The sequence below is a fragment of the Pipistrellus hanaki genome, assembly GCF_964339955.1.
Source record: "Pipistrellus hanaki genome assembly, chromosome: 9".
Classification (NCBI taxonomy): Eukaryota; Metazoa; Chordata; class Mammalia; order Chiroptera; family Vespertilionidae; genus Pipistrellus; species Pipistrellus hanaki.
The window spans coordinates 79,296,664-79,314,691 of NC_140511.1; the positions used below are offsets into that span (position 1 = coordinate 79,296,664).

The window sequence follows — 18,028 nt, forward strand, 5'->3', positions numbered from 1 at the left end:
TATTTTTTTATTTTATTTTTTTAAAGTTTCACTTTTTTTAAAAAAATCTCATATTGTTTTTCTTTTTTTAATATATTTTATTGATTTTGTACAGAGAGGAAGGGAGAGTGATAGAGAGTTAGAAACATCGATGAGAGTCATCGATCAGCTGCCTCTTGCACACCCCCTACTGGGGATGTGCCCGCAACCCAGGTACATGCCCTTGACCACAATCGAACCCGGGACCCTTCAGTCCCCAAGCTGACGCTCTATCCATTGAGCCAAACCGGTATCGGCTAAAGTTCCACTCTTTTTAAAAAATATGTATTTGTATTGATTTCAGAGAGAGAGAGAGAGAAACATCAATGATGAGAGAGACTCATCGATCGGCCGCCTCCTGCTCGTCCCATTGGGGCCCACAATGGGGATGGGGCACACAACCCGGCATGTGCCCTTGACTGGAATCGAACCTGGGACCCTTCAGTCTGAAGGCTGACGCTCTACCCACCGAGCCAAACCAGCCAGGGCAACCATTTTATTTTTTTTAACATTTTATTCTCTGAAGTTCCCACATCCACGCTTCCCCTTCACCTCTGGAGGATTCCTCCTCAGGCATCTTCACCTGAGAGGAGTTACGCCATCACCTAACGCCTGCCGAGCCATCACCTGTCGGCAGGCGGGGCCTGGTCGGGGGCTGCAGCCGAGGGGGGCAGGGTGCTCAGAGCCAGCTCATCCTGACCCAGGATGCCACCCTGGTCCTCAGCAGCCAGAGGGCCACTGGCCCCAAAGAGCTTCACCAGGGCGCGGGCCTGCGGCAGCTCCGCGAACGTCTCCGCCGCCAGCAGCACGGCCAGCAGCCCCAGGAGCAGGTAACCTGAGGGGAGAGGCTCCAGGGCAGCTTTGGGGGTGCCGCCGACCCCCTTCGCCCCCCGCTAGCCTGGCGACCCACCCTGGTACCCGATGCCGCTCACAATTCCCTGCCTGGTTCTTCCCACTAAAATCCCCTACCCCTGTGAGGCTCAGCTCCCCCAGGGGTGTATGGGAGTTGTAGTCCAGGCTCCTTTCCTCCCACTGGGTGCTCACTGGCAGCTGAACTCACCGAGAAGTGCGATCTGGCCAAGGTGGTAAAGCACTGGATTCAGGTCCCGCTCACGCCCAGGCAGCAGGTCCCCCAGGCCGATGGTGCTGAGGGAGCCGAAGCAGAAGTAGATGGCCCCCAGCAGGCTGTAGTTGCCCTGCAGGCCCCACAGCAGCAGCGCGGGCAGCAGCACGAAGGTGCCAGCCACCAGCAGGCCCAGACCAAGTGCCTGCAGCAGCGCGGCCCTGGCTGGGGCCAGCTGCCAGCGGACAGCTACCCAGGCCCCCGGGCAGCTGAGCAGAGGCAGCAGGCAGTGGCGCAGTATGGCCATCAGGGCTAGGGAAGCTGGCAGCCCCAGGGCCGCGTAGACCACACAGAAGGCCTTTCCGCCTGCGGATAGTGGGGCCATGTGGCCGTAACCTGGACAGGAGAGAGACGGTGGGCAGTGAGTCCCTGTGTGCAACGCCTGCTAGGGTCCCAGCTTCCCCCAACGCCTCAGCGAAGGCTGCCCTCTAGTGGCTGAAACTGCTGGAACCGCTGGGGCTCTGGCTCTGCTCCCCATCAACCGGAGAGCCTTGGGCAAGTCCCTTAACCTCTTTGGACTGCTTTTAAAATGAAAAACCGAAAGAGACAGCCTGTCCCCAGGCCTCTTGTAGCTGGGACAATTCTGAGAATCGCTGTCCTGCCCCAGGAATCTGGCTTTCTAAGAACCTCAGTCTGCCCTGGGCCGATACTTCTGCACCCTCTGGGCAGGCCTCACCCCCCCTTTCATTCCCCAAAGGTGTTTTGTGTTGTCCTGCGCGCTGGGCCTAGGGCTGGCATCTGGGTCTGAGGCCCTGCCATGCGCTGGGCAGAGGGCAGGGAAGTCTGTCCGGGCTCTTCCCCGGAAGAGCTGGCGGAGAGGCTGCTGCCCGGGACAGGGCCTCGGCGCCAGGGCAGCTGCGGGAAGCAGGGAGAGGGGGACAGCGGAGGACAGGACCGGCTCGGCCAGACCTTGTTTACTCAGACGCCGGAGGAGCCAGACAGTGGAGGAAGCAGGAGACAAAAGGGAGCGGTGGGGACTGGTGCCCTGGAGAGCCTGTGCTCTGCCCGGGAGGGCAGGCCCGCCCGCTGCTGCCAGCTGGGCCTGCAGGGATCCTGGCTCAATGCAAATAGGTTTCCTGATTTTTCCAACCGAAGTTGGAAAACAGATGAAAAAAAAAAAATATTTAGCGACTTTGCTGACAAAAAACACCAACCGAAAAAGCCAGGGCTGCGTGTCCCGTTGCGTGTTTTCTCCGGCCCCTCACACCTGCTGCTCCCTCTGCCGGGGATCCCTTCACCCTTCAGATCCGCGCCTCGGCTGCCATCTCCTCAAACTTCTCACCGCGGAGCCTTCGCTCCGGAGCCAGTGCTGCCCACCCTGCTCCCAGTTCCCTCACTTCCCTCCGCCCGGAACCCACCCCATGGCCTGCTCCCTGCCTTGCTGCAGGCCCATGGGGTCCGGGCACCTCTCCTGGGGCTGAGTGTGCCTCGGGGTGGGGCCGGGAGGCCACGCCCCTCCTGGCAGCTGAAGTTGAGGCACCAGTTGGGGTGTGTTGGTGTGGAGAGACCCAGCTGTGATGTCAGGCCTCATAGGGCCTGGGCTCTGCCTGGCACTTCGGAGCTGGGGGAAGGGTTGTGCCCCCAGGGACCCCAGGAATTAGGAGGCTCCCTTCTGCCCGGCCACCTGGCAGCCTTACCCGTGGTGGTGAGGAGGCTGGCAGTGAAGAGCAGGGCTGAGGGCAGATCCCAGGTCCCAGCCTCGGAGACGTTGCCCAGGCTGGAGATCCCATGGGCCTGGGCTGCCAGGGCGGTGCCCAGCAGCTCCTCCAGTGCCCCGGTTGGCAGGCATGCCCCATACTCCGCCTGGAAAGCGGCCAGCTCGGCCCTGAGCTGGGCCTGGAGCCGGCGTGCAGGGGGCCCTTCCAGGGCCTGGAGCACCGCAGCCCCGAGGCCCAGGGCCAGCAGGTGAGCCGCGGTCAGCAGCCCGTACCGAGCCCAGGGCCCCAGCCCCCCCATGGTGTCTGCCCGGGAGTCTGAGGTGTCCTGAGAGCCGGCTGCTCCACCTCAGGCAGCTGGGAGGGTTGGCAGGTGGGGCTGGGAGGAGGTGCCGCGTGGGTGGCTGAGGGTGAGGCCTGGGACCCAGCTGGGTGAGTGTGAATGGGAGGAGAGGAGCTGGCTCACGCCTCCCAGGTTCACGCCATTATTTGCCCAATTCCCCCAAGCTGGGTGCTGAGGCCCAGGCGGAGGAAGGCGAGGCCGGAGAGGTAAAAGGCTCAGAACCGCACTGCAGTGGTTTACCAGGGACACGACCCCTCGGTCACCCCCCTCCCCATCCACTGGGCGCGGCCTGGATCCGAGGACACGGCGGGAGAGGACAGACCCGTCCCTTCCTCTTCGTTCACACAGGACCTGTTGGCAAGGAAGCCTGCGGGTCACCTGCCTCTGCGCCCTGAGGGCACCCCTGGCAGCGGGCGAGAGCCTGGGCAGCAGGGGCCCTCGCTGGGCAGGCTCCTGGAGGAGTGCCAGTTCAGCTGGGGATAGAAGAGGCTGTCAAGGTGGGAAAGAAAGGGCTGGGGTGTGAGAGGAACGGGCTGAAGGTGAGGAACAGGGCCTTGAGGACAGATGGGGCCCGGAGACGTATGGGGAGGGCATTACTGTTTGCCTCCTGGATGGCAGGCAGTGGCTGGGCAGCCGAGTGGGACAGGGACATGGGATTGGGATGGGTCTGGTGGGGAGAGGGTGGCAAGGCGTGGAGGACACAGAGCACTTGGGACGGATGGTGCCGTCAGGTCCCATTCCAAATCCTTCCTGGTACCCCCCCCCCCCAACCCCCCAACACTGGAGACAGTGAGCCTGGCTGCCGTGGACCATGGAGGGGAGGGGAGCCCAGCCTGGGACTCCCATAAGCCTCGGGACCCCATGGTGATAGGAGAGTGTGAGTGGAGCCAGGCGCCAGGGAGGCTCACTCCTGTGTCCAGACCCTGGGACAGACAGCCAGCCAGCCAGGACAGACCTCTGGGATGCTGCCCAGCGAGCAGCGTGGCCGAGTCCCAGGCGAGGTCACACGAACTGGCCCCAGAGGCTCAGCAGGGGCCTCCGGCAGCGGGACCAATCAGACGGTCACCTGCGGTGGCGGGAAGGGCCTGGCAGGGTGAGGGGGTGGGTGAGGCCAGTTTGGGTGGGTGCCAGGGAGGCCGACAAGGGCCTCGAACGCCTGCCTGAAGCTGGTGGACTGGACCCCAGGAGAGGGTGTGGCCCAGGCCCACTGCCCGTCTGCCAGGGGTTGGATCCCTGGTTACTTCCAAGAACGGCGACAGGCTGTGCTTGGGGCGGTAGCTTGGGGAGTTTATTTGGCTTCATTGGATCCTGAGGCCAAGGCCCCAACCCTGGCCGGGCCGGCAGGAAGGCACCTAGAGAACCCTGGCCCCAGACGGCCCCCAGGGCAGGGGGTTCAGGCACTGAGCCCGGGGGCAGGGGCCACAGTAGCAGGACTTGGTCAAAAGTGCTGGTGACAGCTGAGGCCGGCCCCTCGCCCTCGCACCTCCCTCCTCCCTGCGCCACCCCTGGGGGCGATTCCCTGAGACAGGCTATGGTCCTCCCAACCAGCTGGGCACAGTGTCAGGCCCCGTGGGGCAGGTAAGGCGGGGGACCCACAGGCTGCAGGCATGCGGGGGGTGCAGGCCCCCCATCCAGTGTGAAGGCTTCCTGTGCAGTGTAGTGTTCCTGGCCCCCAAGGGGGGCGGGTCCCTGGGGGAGGCCAGGCAGCGGCAGAGGCTGGCCAGGCTCCTGTTCCAGTGTATGCTGTGGCTCCTCGGGGGCGGCTGGAGCGTGGGGAGCAGCCGGTCCACTCACGGCCCCGCCTCCGGCATCCACGGGGCCTGGGCACCCATGTCTTTGGTCTGCGCCCGACAGTCCTGAGGCGCCCCCCGGAAGGGGTTGGCAGGTGGAGAGTCCCAGAAAGGGTCCGAGTCTGGGAACAAGGTCCAGGGCGCCCGCCGGGGCGCGGGCTGTGGCGAGGGCAGGGGCGAGGGCCGCGGTCCGGCGGACACGAAGCTCCACGGGTCGATGCGGCTGCGCAGGGGGGAGGGCCGAGGCCGGCCGATGAGGCCCAGGGGCGGTGAGCGCGGGGTCCCGGGGGTGCCCGGGGCAGAGCGGGATATCCCCGGTGGCGGGGAAAAGGTGCTTCCTGTGAAGAGGGAGAGGACGGAGGGTCAGGCAGCACCTTCCTTGGGTGCCCAGGAGGCGCGCCCCCTCCGGGCCGTTTCCCCACCTGCACAGCGAGCTGCCTGCCTCCTCACTTCCCGCCCCTCATGCTCTCGGCGCCTCTTCCAATGCAGGTCGGGAGCCAGGCCCCGGGGCGGGCGGCCTGGGCTGGGCAGCGGGAGCCGCAGTCCCTGGCTCTCCCTGTGCCTTCGTTCCCCATCAGAGATGGGCCCACCAGAGCAGCTGCCACAGGGTTCCTACAGGACCCGAGACAACCTCTGCGAAGCACTGGAAACAGGACCTGCCATCACTGTGTCACCCTCATTCCTTTTATTTCTCCGCCAGCCTGGGGGCCCCGCTCCACTCCTGGCACTGATGGCTGAACTTAGGATTCAGCTCCTTTCAAGCGTGCCCAGCCCAGGTGGGGGGGCCCAGCCCAGGTGGGGGGCCCAGCGGAGACCAGGGGGCTGGCCCTACTGCCTGCACGCCCGCCCAGCCCTCCCTCCCTCCATCACCAGGCAGGAGCCTCCCCGGGCCACTCACCGCGCCTCCCTTCCTCGCGGCGGGGACTCTTGGCCGAAGGCTGGCCCGCGGGGACACCCAGCTCCAGCAGCAGGGGCGCAGGGGTGGGCGGGCCTGGGGCTTCGGGGCTCAGCCGGGAAGCGGGGGCTTCGGGCGTCTTGGGGGAGGCGCGGAGGAGCCGGGAGGGCAGTGAGGACGGGGGCTGGGTGGGAGGCAGGGTGGGGGGCGCTGGCTGGGGCTCCCCACGCGGCTGCAGGTCGCGGCCGAGGCCCAGCGAGGCGAGCAGGGCGGTGCCGCGCAGCAGCGCGCGCTGGATCAGCTTGGGGGTCCCGGAGCCGCCGCTGCGCTCCGCCGGGGCCGGCCGCCGCGGCTCCTCCGGCTCCGGGCTGGGCCGCGGGGGGTTACCTGGTGGCGAGGGGGCATGTTAGGGGGTCTCCAGGTGGGTGCTCTGTATCCCTCACTGGCCCTGGCGTGAGGACTAGTTACCATCTCCCTGACCCGCTGGTTGTCCTCCCCCATCGCACACACCCGGGCCTTTCACGGGGGGGCGGGGCGGGGGGCGGGGGGAGCCGTGCAGCCAGAGCAGTGGCGAGGGCAAAGCCCGGAGGCAGCTCGGCGCCTGGAGCCAGAACTGGGGTTGTAAGGGGAAGAAAAGGTGTCTCAGAGGCAAGCACTGGCCAGGTCCTCGCTGGCCAGGCAGGAGCACCTCAGGGCCCCAGGGACAGGGTGAGGGACAGGGTGAGGGCCTGAGCCCCTCGCCCACAGTCCTCCTGGCTGGGCAGAGCCCGGTCCTCTGCCTGCCTGTCCCCGCTTCGAGGTGGCTTATCGGGGGCAGCAGGTGACCTCCAATGTGCACAGCAGCCCCAAGAGGCACATCTCTGTCCTGTTCCGGAAGTGAGGCAGGCTCAGAGAGGCCCAGCTGGACGGTTTAGCGAATGATGTTGACTGATCTCGTTCCGCAGGAGGCCCAGGATCAGAGAGGCGAAGGGCTTGTCTGAGGCTGCACAGCCAGGATGGGGTGGAGCAGAGGCCTTTGTCCTCCACCACTTCCCAACCGTTCTGCTCTGGAGTGCAGGACATCTGTGTCCTGGGCCCAGGGGACCTGTCAAACTCCAATCTGGCCGGCCCTCCGTGGCTCCGGGACCTGCCACGGCTCTCCGTGGCCGCTAGAGGAAAGGCCACGCTCCTCGGTTGGGCTTTCAGACCCTCCCCGGCCTGCCCCTCCCCTTCCCTTCCTCCCTGGGCCCAGCGTAACCCGGGCCTCCTAGAGTGGAGCACTGGGCGGGTGTCAAGAGAAAGAACTAAAACTGGGGGAAATGAGCTTCTACTTTGAATCAGAACTTGGGTGTTTTTTGGGGGAGGGTGTCCCTGTCCTCAGCCACAGCCCTTACGCAGTCTCTGCCTCTGAAGACAGGTCGCTGCGTAAACCCCCCACCATTTTCAGGCTCGTCCTTAACGGGCGCCTGCCTATTTCCCAGCTTTGGTCACTCACTCAACAAACTTCAGCTGACCAACTCCCACTGTCAGGGCCGCGCTGGGCGCCACAGACCCCCGCGGCGCGGGCCTGGCGCTCTCGGGTCACTGCCGGGCTCCCAGCCTGCTCTGCGTCCCGCCAGACTTCCTGGTGCTCAGGGCTGCGGGCCCCAACCATTCCCTCCGCCCAGCACACCTTTCCCGCCCAGCGAGACCCAGCTCAGGTGCCGCCGCCTCCGTGAAGCTGGCATTGTGGTTCATAATAAGAAACATATGCCTGCTCTTCCTCTCATTCCAGGCACCGAGCTCCTCAGACCCTGGAATTTCCTAAGTGACAGAGTGACAAGGGTAAAAGGAGCACCTCTTAAAATTCATAACAAGCCCCTTCGACCACACCTGAGTTCACATCGATGGGGTGACTTTCAGAAAGCCCGTAGGGATAGGGGTCTGGTCGCCAGAGGAACCAGCCACATCATTAGAGTTGGAACTTCCCAGGGAGGGGAGGGGCTGGAGATTGAGTTCAGCCACGATGTGTTCATCGATCCATCATATCCACTCAATGGTAAACCCCGGCTGAAGGGGCTCGGAGAACTTCCTGGGTAGTGAGCACAGCTGGGCGCTGGGAAAGCGGTGCATGCTGGGAAAGCGGTGCCTGCAGGGAGGGTGTTGGCGCCCACGCCCCTCCCCACAGCCCTTGCCCCATGCATCTCCTTCGCCTGGCTGTTCCTGATCCGTATCCTTTATAATCAACTGGTAACCCAGTAAGTACACTTTCCCCGAGTTCTGTGAGATGCTCTAGCAAATGATCAAACCCGAGGAGGGCTGTGGGAACCTCCAATTTATGGCCAGGCGGTCAGAAACCTGGTCTTGCCCCTGGCACCTGAATGGGAGCAGACTTGAGGGACGGAGCCCCTAACCCAGGGGTCTTCAAACTACGGCCCGCGGGCCACATGCGGCCCGCAGAGGAGTCTGATCCGGCCCGCCAGGTTTTTTGGGCAGTGAGTGCAGCCGAGGTGTTACAGTGGGAATTAGTAGTTCATATAGTCCGGCCCTCCAGCTCTCTGAGGGACCGTGATCTGGCCCCCACTTTAAAAAGTTTGAGGACCCCTGCCTATGGGGTCCAGGTAACTCACTCCGGGTCAATAGTGTCGGAAATGAACTGCACTCTTTGGGTTAGGGTTAGGGTTCGGGTTATTGTGTGGTATTTTGTGGAGTGGGAAGTTCTTGCAGGGGCTAGGAGGTTAAGGTCATGAACTCTCGTGGGCGACGGGAGAGCGGCTTGCACTCGGGCAGTGGTCGGCACACTCACTAGTCAACAGCCAAATATCAACAGGACGACGATTGAAATTTCTTTTGAGAGCCAAATTTTTTAAATTTAAGCTTCTTCTAACGCCACTTCTTCCAAATAGACTCACTCGCCCAGGCCGTGGTGTTTTGTGGAAGAGCCACCCTCAAGGGGCCAAAGAGCCGCATGTGGCTCGCGCGCCGCAGTTTGCCGACCACTGCGCTAGGGGAACCCAGAGCTCAGCCGGGGCTGGGTGGGCAGGTGATGTCCTTTCAGGGGGCCATTCCATCTTCCCTCCTCCCTAGAGCCTGCCGAGGGCGCAGGGGCTGCCGTGGGGCCAGGAAGGTGCCCTGTTCCGGCCAGGCCTGCCAGGGGGACCGGGGAGCCAGGGAAGAGCCTCTCCAGACTCCGGGCTGGGAGGCTGGGCTCTCCAGCTCAGCTGTGGGCCTCAGTTCCAAACTGGGTCCCAGGGCTCGCTCTGCTGTGCCTGCTGGCTTCTGGTGGTCTCCCCACAGTCCCCCCAGAAAAAGCCTTCCGTGGGCAGCAAGGCCACTCACCATTGAGCGTTGGGGGCGTGGAAGGAGATCCTAAGGGGGAGGAATCCTCCGAGTCCAGGTACCAGGTGGCTTCGTCCATGCGGGACCTTCTCCTGGTTACAGGAAGGGGAGGGCGTTGTGCTGGGTGAGCCTCGGGACTGTGGGGAGGCAGACAGTCCCGGACGGGGGGCGCTCAGGCACTCACCTCCCGTTCTGGGCTTCCCCGGGCTTGGGGGAGCTGGGACCCCAGGCCCAGCAGGCCCGGCGCTCCCCATTGCTGGAGTCCTCCTGCCGCCGGGGGGACTGGCGGCCCCAGGCCTGGCCTGGCTCTGCAGGCTCCACTGTGGAGGGAAAACCAATGGCGCCTGAGCTGAGGGCCAGGCTCTGCCCCCTGTGCTCTCCCGTCATTAGACCCGGGCTCCGGGGGTAACAGGTTAGAGGCTGGGAGCAGGCCGGGCTCCGATCCACAGAGAACTTAACAGAACTGGGCTTCGTAGGTGGGTTTGGGTCCTGGGGTAGGCAGCAGGGGGTGGGGGCATCTCATGTAGTCCTCCAGCGGGCACCTGCTGTTTACAGTCAGTGCAGACACTGCAGAACTCGGCCTGGGTTTGAATTCTGCTCTGTCATCAGCTGTGTAGTGTTAGGCAAGTTGCTTTTTTCACTTTCCTTGTTTATAAAACTTAAAAGGGCAGCTCCTCACAAAGTTATCGTGAGGAATTAAATCAATATTAGCAAAACATTTAGAAAAATGTGGACTCATAACATCAGAACATACTAGTATCATACAACTGTTTGACGTTTTAAAAGTCAGTAAAACAAATGCTTGCCGAAGCCGGTTTGGCTCAGTGGATAGAGCTTCGGCTTGCAGACTGAAAGGTCCCAGGTTCAATTCCAGTCAAGAGCATGTACCTTGGTTGCGGGCACATCCCCAGCAGGGGGTGTGCAGGAGGCAGCTGACCAATGTTTCTAGCTCTCTATCCTTCTCCCTTCCTCTTTGTAAAAAAAAAAAAAATGTTTAAAAAAACACACACAAAAAACAAATGCTTGGGGAACTCGAAGGTGCCAGCCTAGACTGATAAGAAGGGAAACTGGGGCCGGGGCTCACGGATCAGGTTGGACAGGAGGAGGTGAGGTTGCTTACACTGGATGGCCCGAAACCGGGGGAAGGTGGGCGAGTCCCCAGCTCCGACCTCGAAGACGTTTCTCCTCCGGTCCAGGCCGGGCGAGGCCTGCACAGTGATGCGGTGTTTGAAGTCTGGGTTTGGGAAGGAAGCAGGGCCGGTTCGTGGTGAGGGAAAGCCAAGGTCCCATCCTGCAGGGGCCCTGGGCCAGCTCGGAGGCCGTGCGGGACCGGGCCCGGCGCGATGGGAATGTGACCGGGGCCAGTGTACCGCCCTCCCTGGCCCGGGCTCTCCTTCTGCCTGGACTCCAGCCTCCGGAGGAGCAACCGAGCCGAGCTTCCCCGAGGCCGCCCCGCCCCGCCTTCCCAGAACTTCCGGGGTTCCCGCCCCTTTCCCGTTGCAGCCACTCACAGGCAGACATGCAAATATCACCGCCAGGCCCCGCCCACAAACACGCCGAGTCCCAACCCCGACCAGCCTTCAGCTCCCGGGCCCGCCCACTCGCTCCCCGAGCCAATCGGCACGAAGGCCTGACCCCGCCCCCGCCGCCAATGGCGGGCGGCGCGCCGGGCCCGCCCCTTCCTTACCGAGCGGCATACTGATGCGCTCGCCGCCGTCGCGCGCGCGGAGCTTGCTGCGCTTGAAGGTGCCGCGGCGGCGGCGGACGTGCGGCCGCTCGCGGTCCACCTGCTGCAGCAGCAGCGTCAGCTCGCGCTCGAACACCTCCAGCTCCCACTGCGCCAGCAGGTGCTCGCGCCGCCGCAGCTGCTCGGCCTGGGAGCGCTGCTCGCGCGCCGCGCGGGTCAGCTCCTCCTCGCGGCTCAGTAGCTCCTGTGCCCGGGACAGCGGAGACTGCGTGTCAGTCCGGGAGGGCCTCGGCCCCGCCCCAACTCTCCGCTCGGAGGAGACCCGAGTGTCTCCCTCCTTCCGACCCCGGACACTGACTCCTCCCACCTTTTCCTTGGCCCGAAGCTCATCGAAAAGGCCTTGGATCTCCCGCTTCCAGCCTTCCTGCATGGAATGGAAGGAGTCCCGCGGCATTTCCCGCAGGACCTGGGCCTCCAGCGCCTCCAGCTGCTGCAGGATGGAGGCGAAGTCCGGCCTGCGGTGGGGGTCCTGCGCCCAGCAATCTGGGGACACAGCATGGAGGGGGACAGAATAAGAAGAGGTCTGTGGGCGGGGGAGATCTGTCCCGCACCCTCCCGCCTCGTCCCCTTACCGGCCATGAGCTGTGCGAAGGGCTCGGGGCAGGTGGACGGGATGGGCAGCGTGAGCTTGTTAACGGCCACCCCGTAGGCCACGGCCAGGCAGTCGATGCCGCGGTAGGGCACCTCTCCGGTCAGCAGCTCCCACAGCAGCACCCCGAAGCTGTGGGAGAGAAGGGCGTGTCCTCTCCGCTGCTCAGCGCCCTCTCACCCCAAAGCAACCAGGAACTAAGGGGCTTGGGTGCTTCCCCCTGAGCTCCACCTGTCTGCCCAGCCCTGGGCTTTGACAGCCACATCTACCCTCTGCAGCCCCACGGCTGGCCCCGTCCAGCCTCCGTCCAGGCCGCACCTCCAGACGTCGCTGCCCTTAGAGAAGGTGGAAGCCTTGATGACCTCGGGCGCCATCCAGGCGTAGGTGCCCGCGGCACTCATTTGCGTGGTTTTGTGCCACTCGCGGGCCAGGCCGAAGTCCGTGATCTTCAGGGTCTTGTGCTCCATGTCGTCACCCTCGATGGGCTGCAGCAGCAGAACTGGGGGGGGGAGAGAGGCAGGGCTGTGGGTGCTCCAGGCTCAGGCGGGAGGGACCGGGGAGGAGCGGGGAGCTAACTGTCCTCTGACAGACATCTCGCTGGGTGCTGGGGGTACAGGCGATCTGACCCGGGAAGGAGAGCTCACTGCCGGGGCTGGGATGGAATCGGACAAAAATAACCAAACTGGGGGATGTTTCCAGAGGGGCTGCTATAGGCCACGCGCTGTACACTCAGTTCCAGCAGTCACACACAAACGTGTTGTGAGGTAGGCGTCCGTATCCCCATGTTACAGGTGAAGAAACGGAGCAAGGGAATGACTAAGGTCACAAACAAATTACACAGAGATTCCAACCCAGCCTGTGTGGTTCCAAAGCCCGGCCTGTAACTTTCTCCGGACACTGCAGTGAGTAGAAACTAGCAATACAGCAGCCTCCTAGCCCCGATGGCCTCCATTTCAAGAGAGACCTGCGTCTTATCACTTTGCTAACGCAGGAGTGTGAGCCAGAGCCTCCCTCGGGGTGGGGAGCAGGAGGGAGCCCTCTGGGAAAGGAAGTCCACCAGGCGCCCAGACCCCTGGTGCCCATATCGCAGTGTGGCCGGGGCCGCCACTCCCCAGGGAGCGAGACTCCGAAAGATAACTCCTCACGCAGCTGGATGTGAGAGGAAGGGAGGGGTCTGGGCAGAGGACGGCTCTTGGCCAGAAAGGAGGAGCCCGGGGTAAATGTAGGAGTGGATGGTTAGACTTGGCAGGGGCTCATGGCTTGGACCCAAATGGGGCCACCATATCTGTACGGAGAGAAGCAGCAACTTGCAAACCTCTCATCAGGAAAAACAGGGCTCACAGGAGAGGCGTTTCAGAGGACAAATAACAGAATCCCCAGGCTCTGAAGGACCTCTGCTCTTCTCGTTGTGGAAAACTGCACTGCAGGAGTGCCGTCCACGCCAACGGCATTTCTGAGCCTGGGGCACTCCAGAGCACACCTCAGCTCTCCTGCCCAGGTGGCAGCTGCATAGTGGGGGCAGCACAGGGTACTGGGGCGGGGTGCCAGCGTGCCCTCGGTCAGGGGCGGGCCCCAGCACCCAACGCAGCCCCGTGAGTCAGAGAAGACTTCTCAGAAGAGGTGGCAGAACCGGGGTACTCACTTTTCCAGGCCTAAAAGCCACAACTCCTGATCCTGCTTCTGGCCAAGCACCTGGCTCCCCAACCCTTCCCCACTGTCCTTGGCTCCTGGGCCTCTGACGGCCGTGTTTCCTTCAGGGCCTCCCCTCTCAGGGCAGGTGTCCCTCAGGTCCTGGCCTCTCTTACCCCTCTGCCCACTGCTCCCAGCCTGTGCTGGCTCTCCCGGGTGCCCGCCACCCATTGGCACCTCCCACAGTTGGACCTCTAGGCCAGAAGTCAATTCAGCTGGCCTACCTGATGCCCACAGGCCCTCAACAGCCACCTCATCATCCCGCCAGGCCCAGCCGTTTCTCCTCATCATCCCGCCAGGCCCAGAACTCTTGCCATTTCTCCTCATTCAGAGAACGGTCCTACGATTTCCCCTCTCCTCTGAGCCTGAGGGGCTGGGTCCCGAGCAGTTAATAAAGGCGAGGAGGGTTGTCACGGGATCCTGCTTTTGAAGGAAAGCCTTAGCACAGGGTCTGCCCCCAGCAGGAGCATGCTGAACGCCAGTGTGCTAAAGACGTCCCTCACTCACATCTCTCCGTAGACTCTCTCTCGCCTCCATCCTCTACACAACATGCTCCGGCTTGGCTGCTGGAGGCTCAGAACGGGGCCGGTTAGCAAACCCTTCAGGGGCTCATTCCCAAGAACTGCAACACGCGGGGCAGGCGGCTGGAGTGGGACCGCCAAGGGGGTCTGTGTGCCGGGGTTGGGAAGGGACTCCTGTCTCCTCTGGTGCCAGGACCCGCCCGTCCTCTTGGAGACCAGCCCTTGCTGCCCCTTGGCTGTGTCTCTAGCCACAGGTGGGACCTCACAGACCAGCGAAGCACCTTCTGCACCAGAGTCTCAGGCCGGCAGGCCAGCGCCCCTTTCCAGCCGGCGAATCTGAGACCCAGATAACCCACCCCACGTCTCAGGACTGGTTCGTACGGCGGCCATTCTGCCGCCTCCCACCCGGCTTGACCTGACAGCTTCCATGTCTCGTCCTCTCCCCGGCATCTCCGGTTTTTCTCCGAGGGCTTTGAACTTGTCCCACCCCAAGTTGCTCTTCTGGTGTCTGATGCGAACCTTGGGGACGGGGTGGTCAGGGGCCATTGGAAGAGAGAGCTAGAGACGCCCCTCTCAGCGCCCCCTAAGGGCTGTCTGGCCCCAGCCCCCCCCCCCCCCCCCCCCCCCCCCCCCGGCTGCTTCTGTGGGGCTCGGGAGTGGCCTCGGCCGCTCACACCTCTTCCGCTTCCCTCCCACGGTCCCCACTTCTCCTTTCTGCGGGCCGGCGCAGGTCTCCAATGGGGGGGGGGGGGGTCCTTCGGGGAGAATTGGGGAGGTCAGCCCCAGGCCGGGCTGGCTGGTCAGTCCTGTGACTCGTGGGCCTGGAGAATTCCCCCTCGCTCCCGCCAGGCTTCCTCACAAGGCCCCCATTGTCCGGGAAAATCACGCCATTGTTTCCTGCCTGCGCCCCCCCAGTCCAGGGACTCCCCCGCCCCAATCCCGCAGACAGTACCTCAGGCCTAGGGCTGGGGTCTGCAAGGTGGGAGGCCAGGTCAGGGAGGCTGAGGGCACCCCGCCTGCCCTTGGCCACCACCACCCAGCCTGGGAGAGAAGCAGGGGAACGGAGAGGAGTGGGGGTGCAATCCCTGGCTCCTTCCTCTCCCGCAAGCCCCCCGCCCCCAGCTCTTTCCTCCCCTGCAGGCAGCTGGGCTGGGGAGGGAGCAGAGGCTGGAGCCGGGGCAGGAAGCTGGCTCAGGGGCAGCAGGAAATGCAGGAAGCGGTGGGGAGGGTGGGGAGCAGGGGCCTGGGCTATTGTTCCATTTTTTCTGGAAAGAAAACTGGAGGAAAAACAGAAGATGGAGTCCCCTCCCCCTGGGGCCTTCGGGGAATCCCCCTCAGGCTGGGCTGTGAGTTGGGGGTCCTAGATGGCTGGAACCGAGAAGATGACAGGAGGGGGTGGCTGGCAGACAGCCCCGGCCCCTCTGGCCCTGGCAGGGGCTTGGAAATCACCGGGTCCCAGCGATCTCCCTCCAGGTTCCTGTCCGTGGTGAGCCCAGGCCAGGAGGCTCAAAATATACACCTCACCCTGCAAGCACTGCCCGTGCCTCTCCAGTAATCCCGCCGGCCCCTCCTGCGCTTCCGTTTGCTCCACAGCCTGCACCCGGCCTCCCCAGGCCCAGCCCTGTGTCCCCCCACTGTGTGCTGGGTGCCGCCTCCTGGCCTTCGCTCTGGCCAGGCCCCGCTGGGCGTTCAGCTGGGCGCCTCTCTGGACGCTGACCGCCTTGGCCTGGGTGAAGCCTGCTGCTCGAGGACGCGCTCTGAACTGTCACTCCTTCTTGTGGTCCCTGCTGAGCAGTGTGCACTCCCAAACGGCCGAGGACGGAGGCCCCGTCCCCCCCCCACCCAAGGGCTGTTCCGGGCGAGGCCCCAGTGGTGATCCAACCCCCAAATGTCCACACTCACGACTGAGGACCTACTGTGTGCGGGCAGCAGACACCAGGGCTTGTCAAGGCTGTGAAGCCATTTCCCCCTCCCTGTTACTCCCTTTTCACAGAGCCTGAAATTGAGGCTCTGAGTGAAATAACCACCTGGAGGTCATGCAGCCAGGGGGAGGGGGAGGGGGAGGGCGGGAGTTGCAGCCCACGACCACCAGGACCCCCAGGCTCTCCCCTCGGAGATCTTTGTCTGGAGTACCTGCCCGTCACAGAGGAGGGGAGAGGAGAGAGCCAGCAGCACAAGTGTGAATTTTAGGGGCCAGGAAGGCGAGTGGCAGCACCCAGTGTTCTGCTACCATGAGGTGGCCATCATTAGGCCGGACCATTGTGGCCCACCTGAGCGGTCCCAGTGTGTCAGCCTCTGTAAGCTGGGGCCCAGCACTGCGGCTGGGGCATGAGGGACTCTGGTGCCTGGTACCCCTGCTTTGGGGGCAGTGGGCATCCCAGCCAACTGGGACTCCCCTTGGGCAGTACCACAGAACATCCTGGTTCCCTCCAGAGGCCAGGCAGCCCAGCGGGTCCAGCTGAGCCTTGGCAGTGTGTGTGCGCGCTCGGCCGTGCCACCCGCCAGCCCTGCTCCCCAAAACTCACTGTTGTTGGACTTGAGGTCGCGGTGGATGACGGGCACGAGGGCCTCACAGTGCAGGTAGTGCATCCCGCGGGCGATCTGCACGGCCCAGTTGACCAGCACGTGGGGGGGGACACGCCGCCCGGCCAGGGCGCGGCTGAGGGGGCCCCCGGCCGCGTACTCCATCACCAGGCACAGGTTGGGCTCCTCCAGGCACACCGCCTTGAGGGCGATGATGTTGGGGTGTGCCAGCATGGCGAAGAGCCGGGCCTCCTGGCGCACGCTCTCGGCCGTCACGCTGATGTCCTCGTCGGGGTCCTGCCGGGCGGCCTTCACGGCCACCAGCTCCCCCCGCCAGCTCCCGCGGTAGACCTTGCCGAAGCCGCCGATGCCGATCACCTCCTCCAGCCGCAGCTCCTGAAAGCTGGCCACCTCGCAGGGGGGCGGGCCGCCCCGGGACACGTAGTTGGACGGGAAGATGCCTACCTGGCCGCCCACCTGGCCCGCCCACCAGCCCTCGTCGCCGGAGATGGCTGCATCGCGAGACAGCACCTCCACCCGGTCCCCCTTCCGCAGGGCCAGCTCGTCCTGGCCGTTGGGCTCGTAGTCAAACAAGGCCGTCCACACGGGGTTGGCGTAAGCCGCTGCTTTCGGGGCCCCCTCCGGCCAGCCGCCGCCGCCGCCGCCCCCGCTGCCGCCGCCGCCGTTCCAGGAACCCAGCGGGCTCTTGAGGAAGAGGTTCTTCAAGGGCTCCATGGCGGGGCGCCGGCGCCGGGGGTGTGCGGGACCGGCCCGGGCGCCCCGGGTCTCCACCCCTGCCGGCCGCGGAGGCCCTAGTCCTGGGCCCCGGGCATGCGGGCCCCGGCCTCTCCGGGGAGCCGGGATCGCCTCCGGGCCCGCCGCATCGCGGGCTTTCGGAGGGGGGCGGCGCCGCGGCGCGGTCAGGCTCGGGGGCCGGGACCCCGGGGTGTCCGGCGTCTCACCATCGCCAGCTCAGGAGGGCCCGGCGTCCCTCGGCAGTCCGGAGCCCGGCCCGGCGCCCGCCGAGGGGGAGGGGGCGGCGAGGGGCGGCGCTGGCCTCCGGGCGGGTCTGTTCGCGGCCGGGGCGTCCCTCGGAGGGCCGGGCTGCCCCTTCCTGGCCCAGCTCCCTCGGCCCGACGGCTCCAACCCCGTTCCCTTCTTCCTCCTCCCTTTGTACTTTGGCCCCGGGGGCGGGAGGCAGAGGTGGAGGGTGGAGTTTCACTTTTTTCCGCTCTTCTCCCTCCTGCAGGAAACAGCATCAGATGACGCGGCTGGTAGCAGGCTCTGGACGGAGGCTGTGGGGACGGAGCGGGGCAGCTCCCGGTCGCGGTGGAGGAGAGACCAGAGGAGGGGGGGTGGAGCCCTCCCCGGTCGGAGTGGTCTCTGAGGACGGGCCACCCCCGCCCTTGGCCTCAGTTAGGAGCCCGGCTTGGAAGTGGAGCAGACCCGCGTCTGGTCTCGGCTCCGACGCTGTGACCCATCCTCTCCGCGCCTCCTCCTCCTGTCTGAAATTGGGGCTCGCTCGGCAGAGCCAGTGGGGCGGGTGGGGGAGATGGGAGGAGGGCAGAACTGGCTGCACCTCACATTCTTGGAACCGGTTGTCTCAGGCGCTCCTCTGCCCCTCACCGGGGAAGCAGTCCGCTTCTTCATGCCTCTTCCCAAGGAGGCGGAGGCCTGAGACCTGTCCTGAGCGTAGCCCAGGGATTGGCGTCAGAATCAAGGCGCCCTCCGCCACAGTGTTGACCCCAATTGCCTTGAGCCTGTCACTTTAAGAAAAACGATGCTATCCTATTTTGACTACTCCCGCCTGCCCTGGAGTGTCGCTCTCTGCACTCCTA

General features: G+C 64.4%; 2 protein-coding genes across 4 annotated transcripts; both read right to left on the reverse strand.

Annotated features, from left to right (window-relative positions):
- Positions 1-75: 75 nt before the first annotated feature.
- On the reverse strand, positions 76-4,341 carry KCNK7 (potassium two pore domain channel subfamily K member 7). 3 transcript variants are annotated; one of them, XM_084895515.1, is made up of 3 exons: positions 2,779-4,341; positions 1,079-1,477; positions 76-288 (listed from the first exon to the last, which is right to left on the reverse strand). In XM_084895515.1, the coding sequence occupies exons 1-3, from the start codon at positions 3,095-3,097 to the stop codon at positions 167-169; spliced, it is 840 nt and encodes a 279-aa protein (XP_084751641.1). In that variant the 5' UTR covers positions 3,098-4,341; the 3' UTR covers positions 76-166. The 3 variants fall into 3 exon arrangements, with proteins under 3 accessions (XP_084751641.1, XP_084751643.1, XP_084751642.1); XM_084895517.1 differs by having other exon boundaries at positions 155-853; positions 1,079-2,897; XM_084895516.1 differs by lacking the exon at positions 76-288 and having other exon boundaries at positions 733-1,477.
- A 64-nt stretch (positions 4,342-4,405) lies between these two features.
- On the reverse strand, positions 4,406-17,994 carry MAP3K11 (mitogen-activated protein kinase kinase kinase 11). Its single transcript, XM_084895514.1, has 10 exons — positions 16,193-17,994; positions 11,776-11,956; positions 11,441-11,589; positions 11,176-11,351; positions 10,809-11,052; positions 10,242-10,355; positions 9,306-9,441; positions 9,122-9,213; positions 5,828-6,211; positions 4,406-5,267 (listed from the first exon to the last, which is right to left on the reverse strand). Exons 1-10 carry the CDS (start codon positions 16,923-16,925, stop codon positions 4,930-4,932), a joined length of 2,547 nt encoding a protein of 848 aa, XP_084751640.1. The 5' UTR covers positions 16,926-17,994; the 3' UTR covers positions 4,406-4,929.
- Positions 17,995-18,028: the final 34 nt, after the last annotated feature.

Excerpts from the sequence above, each read along its gene's own strand:
- MAP3K11 (XM_084895514.1), bottom strand. The coding sequence starts at position 16,925 with ATGGAGCCCTTGAAGAACCTCTTCCTCAAGAGCCCGCTGGGTTCCTGG. Across the intron at positions 11,590-11,775 it reads AAGGGCAGCGACGTCTGGAG|CTTCGGGGTGCTGCTGTGGG; the intron begins GTGCGGCCTGGA and ends TCTCTCCCACAG. Across the intron at positions 9,214-9,305 it reads GGGGAAGCCCAGAACGGGAG|GAGAAGGTCCCGCATGGACG; the intron begins GTGAGTGCCTGA and ends TCCTGTAACCAG.
- KCNK7 (XM_084895515.1), bottom strand. The coding sequence starts at position 3,097 with ATGGGGGGGCTGGGGCCCTGGGCTCGGTACGGGCTGCTGACCGCGGCT. Across the intron at positions 1,478-2,778 it reads CAGCCTCCTCACCACCACGG|GTTACGGCCACATGGCCCCA; the intron begins GTAAGGCTGCCA and ends TCTCCTGTCCAG. Across the intron at positions 289-1,078 it reads TGGCCAGATCGCACTTCTCG|AGTGGAACTTTAGCCGATAC; the intron begins GTGAGTTCAGCT and ends TTTTTTAAAAAG.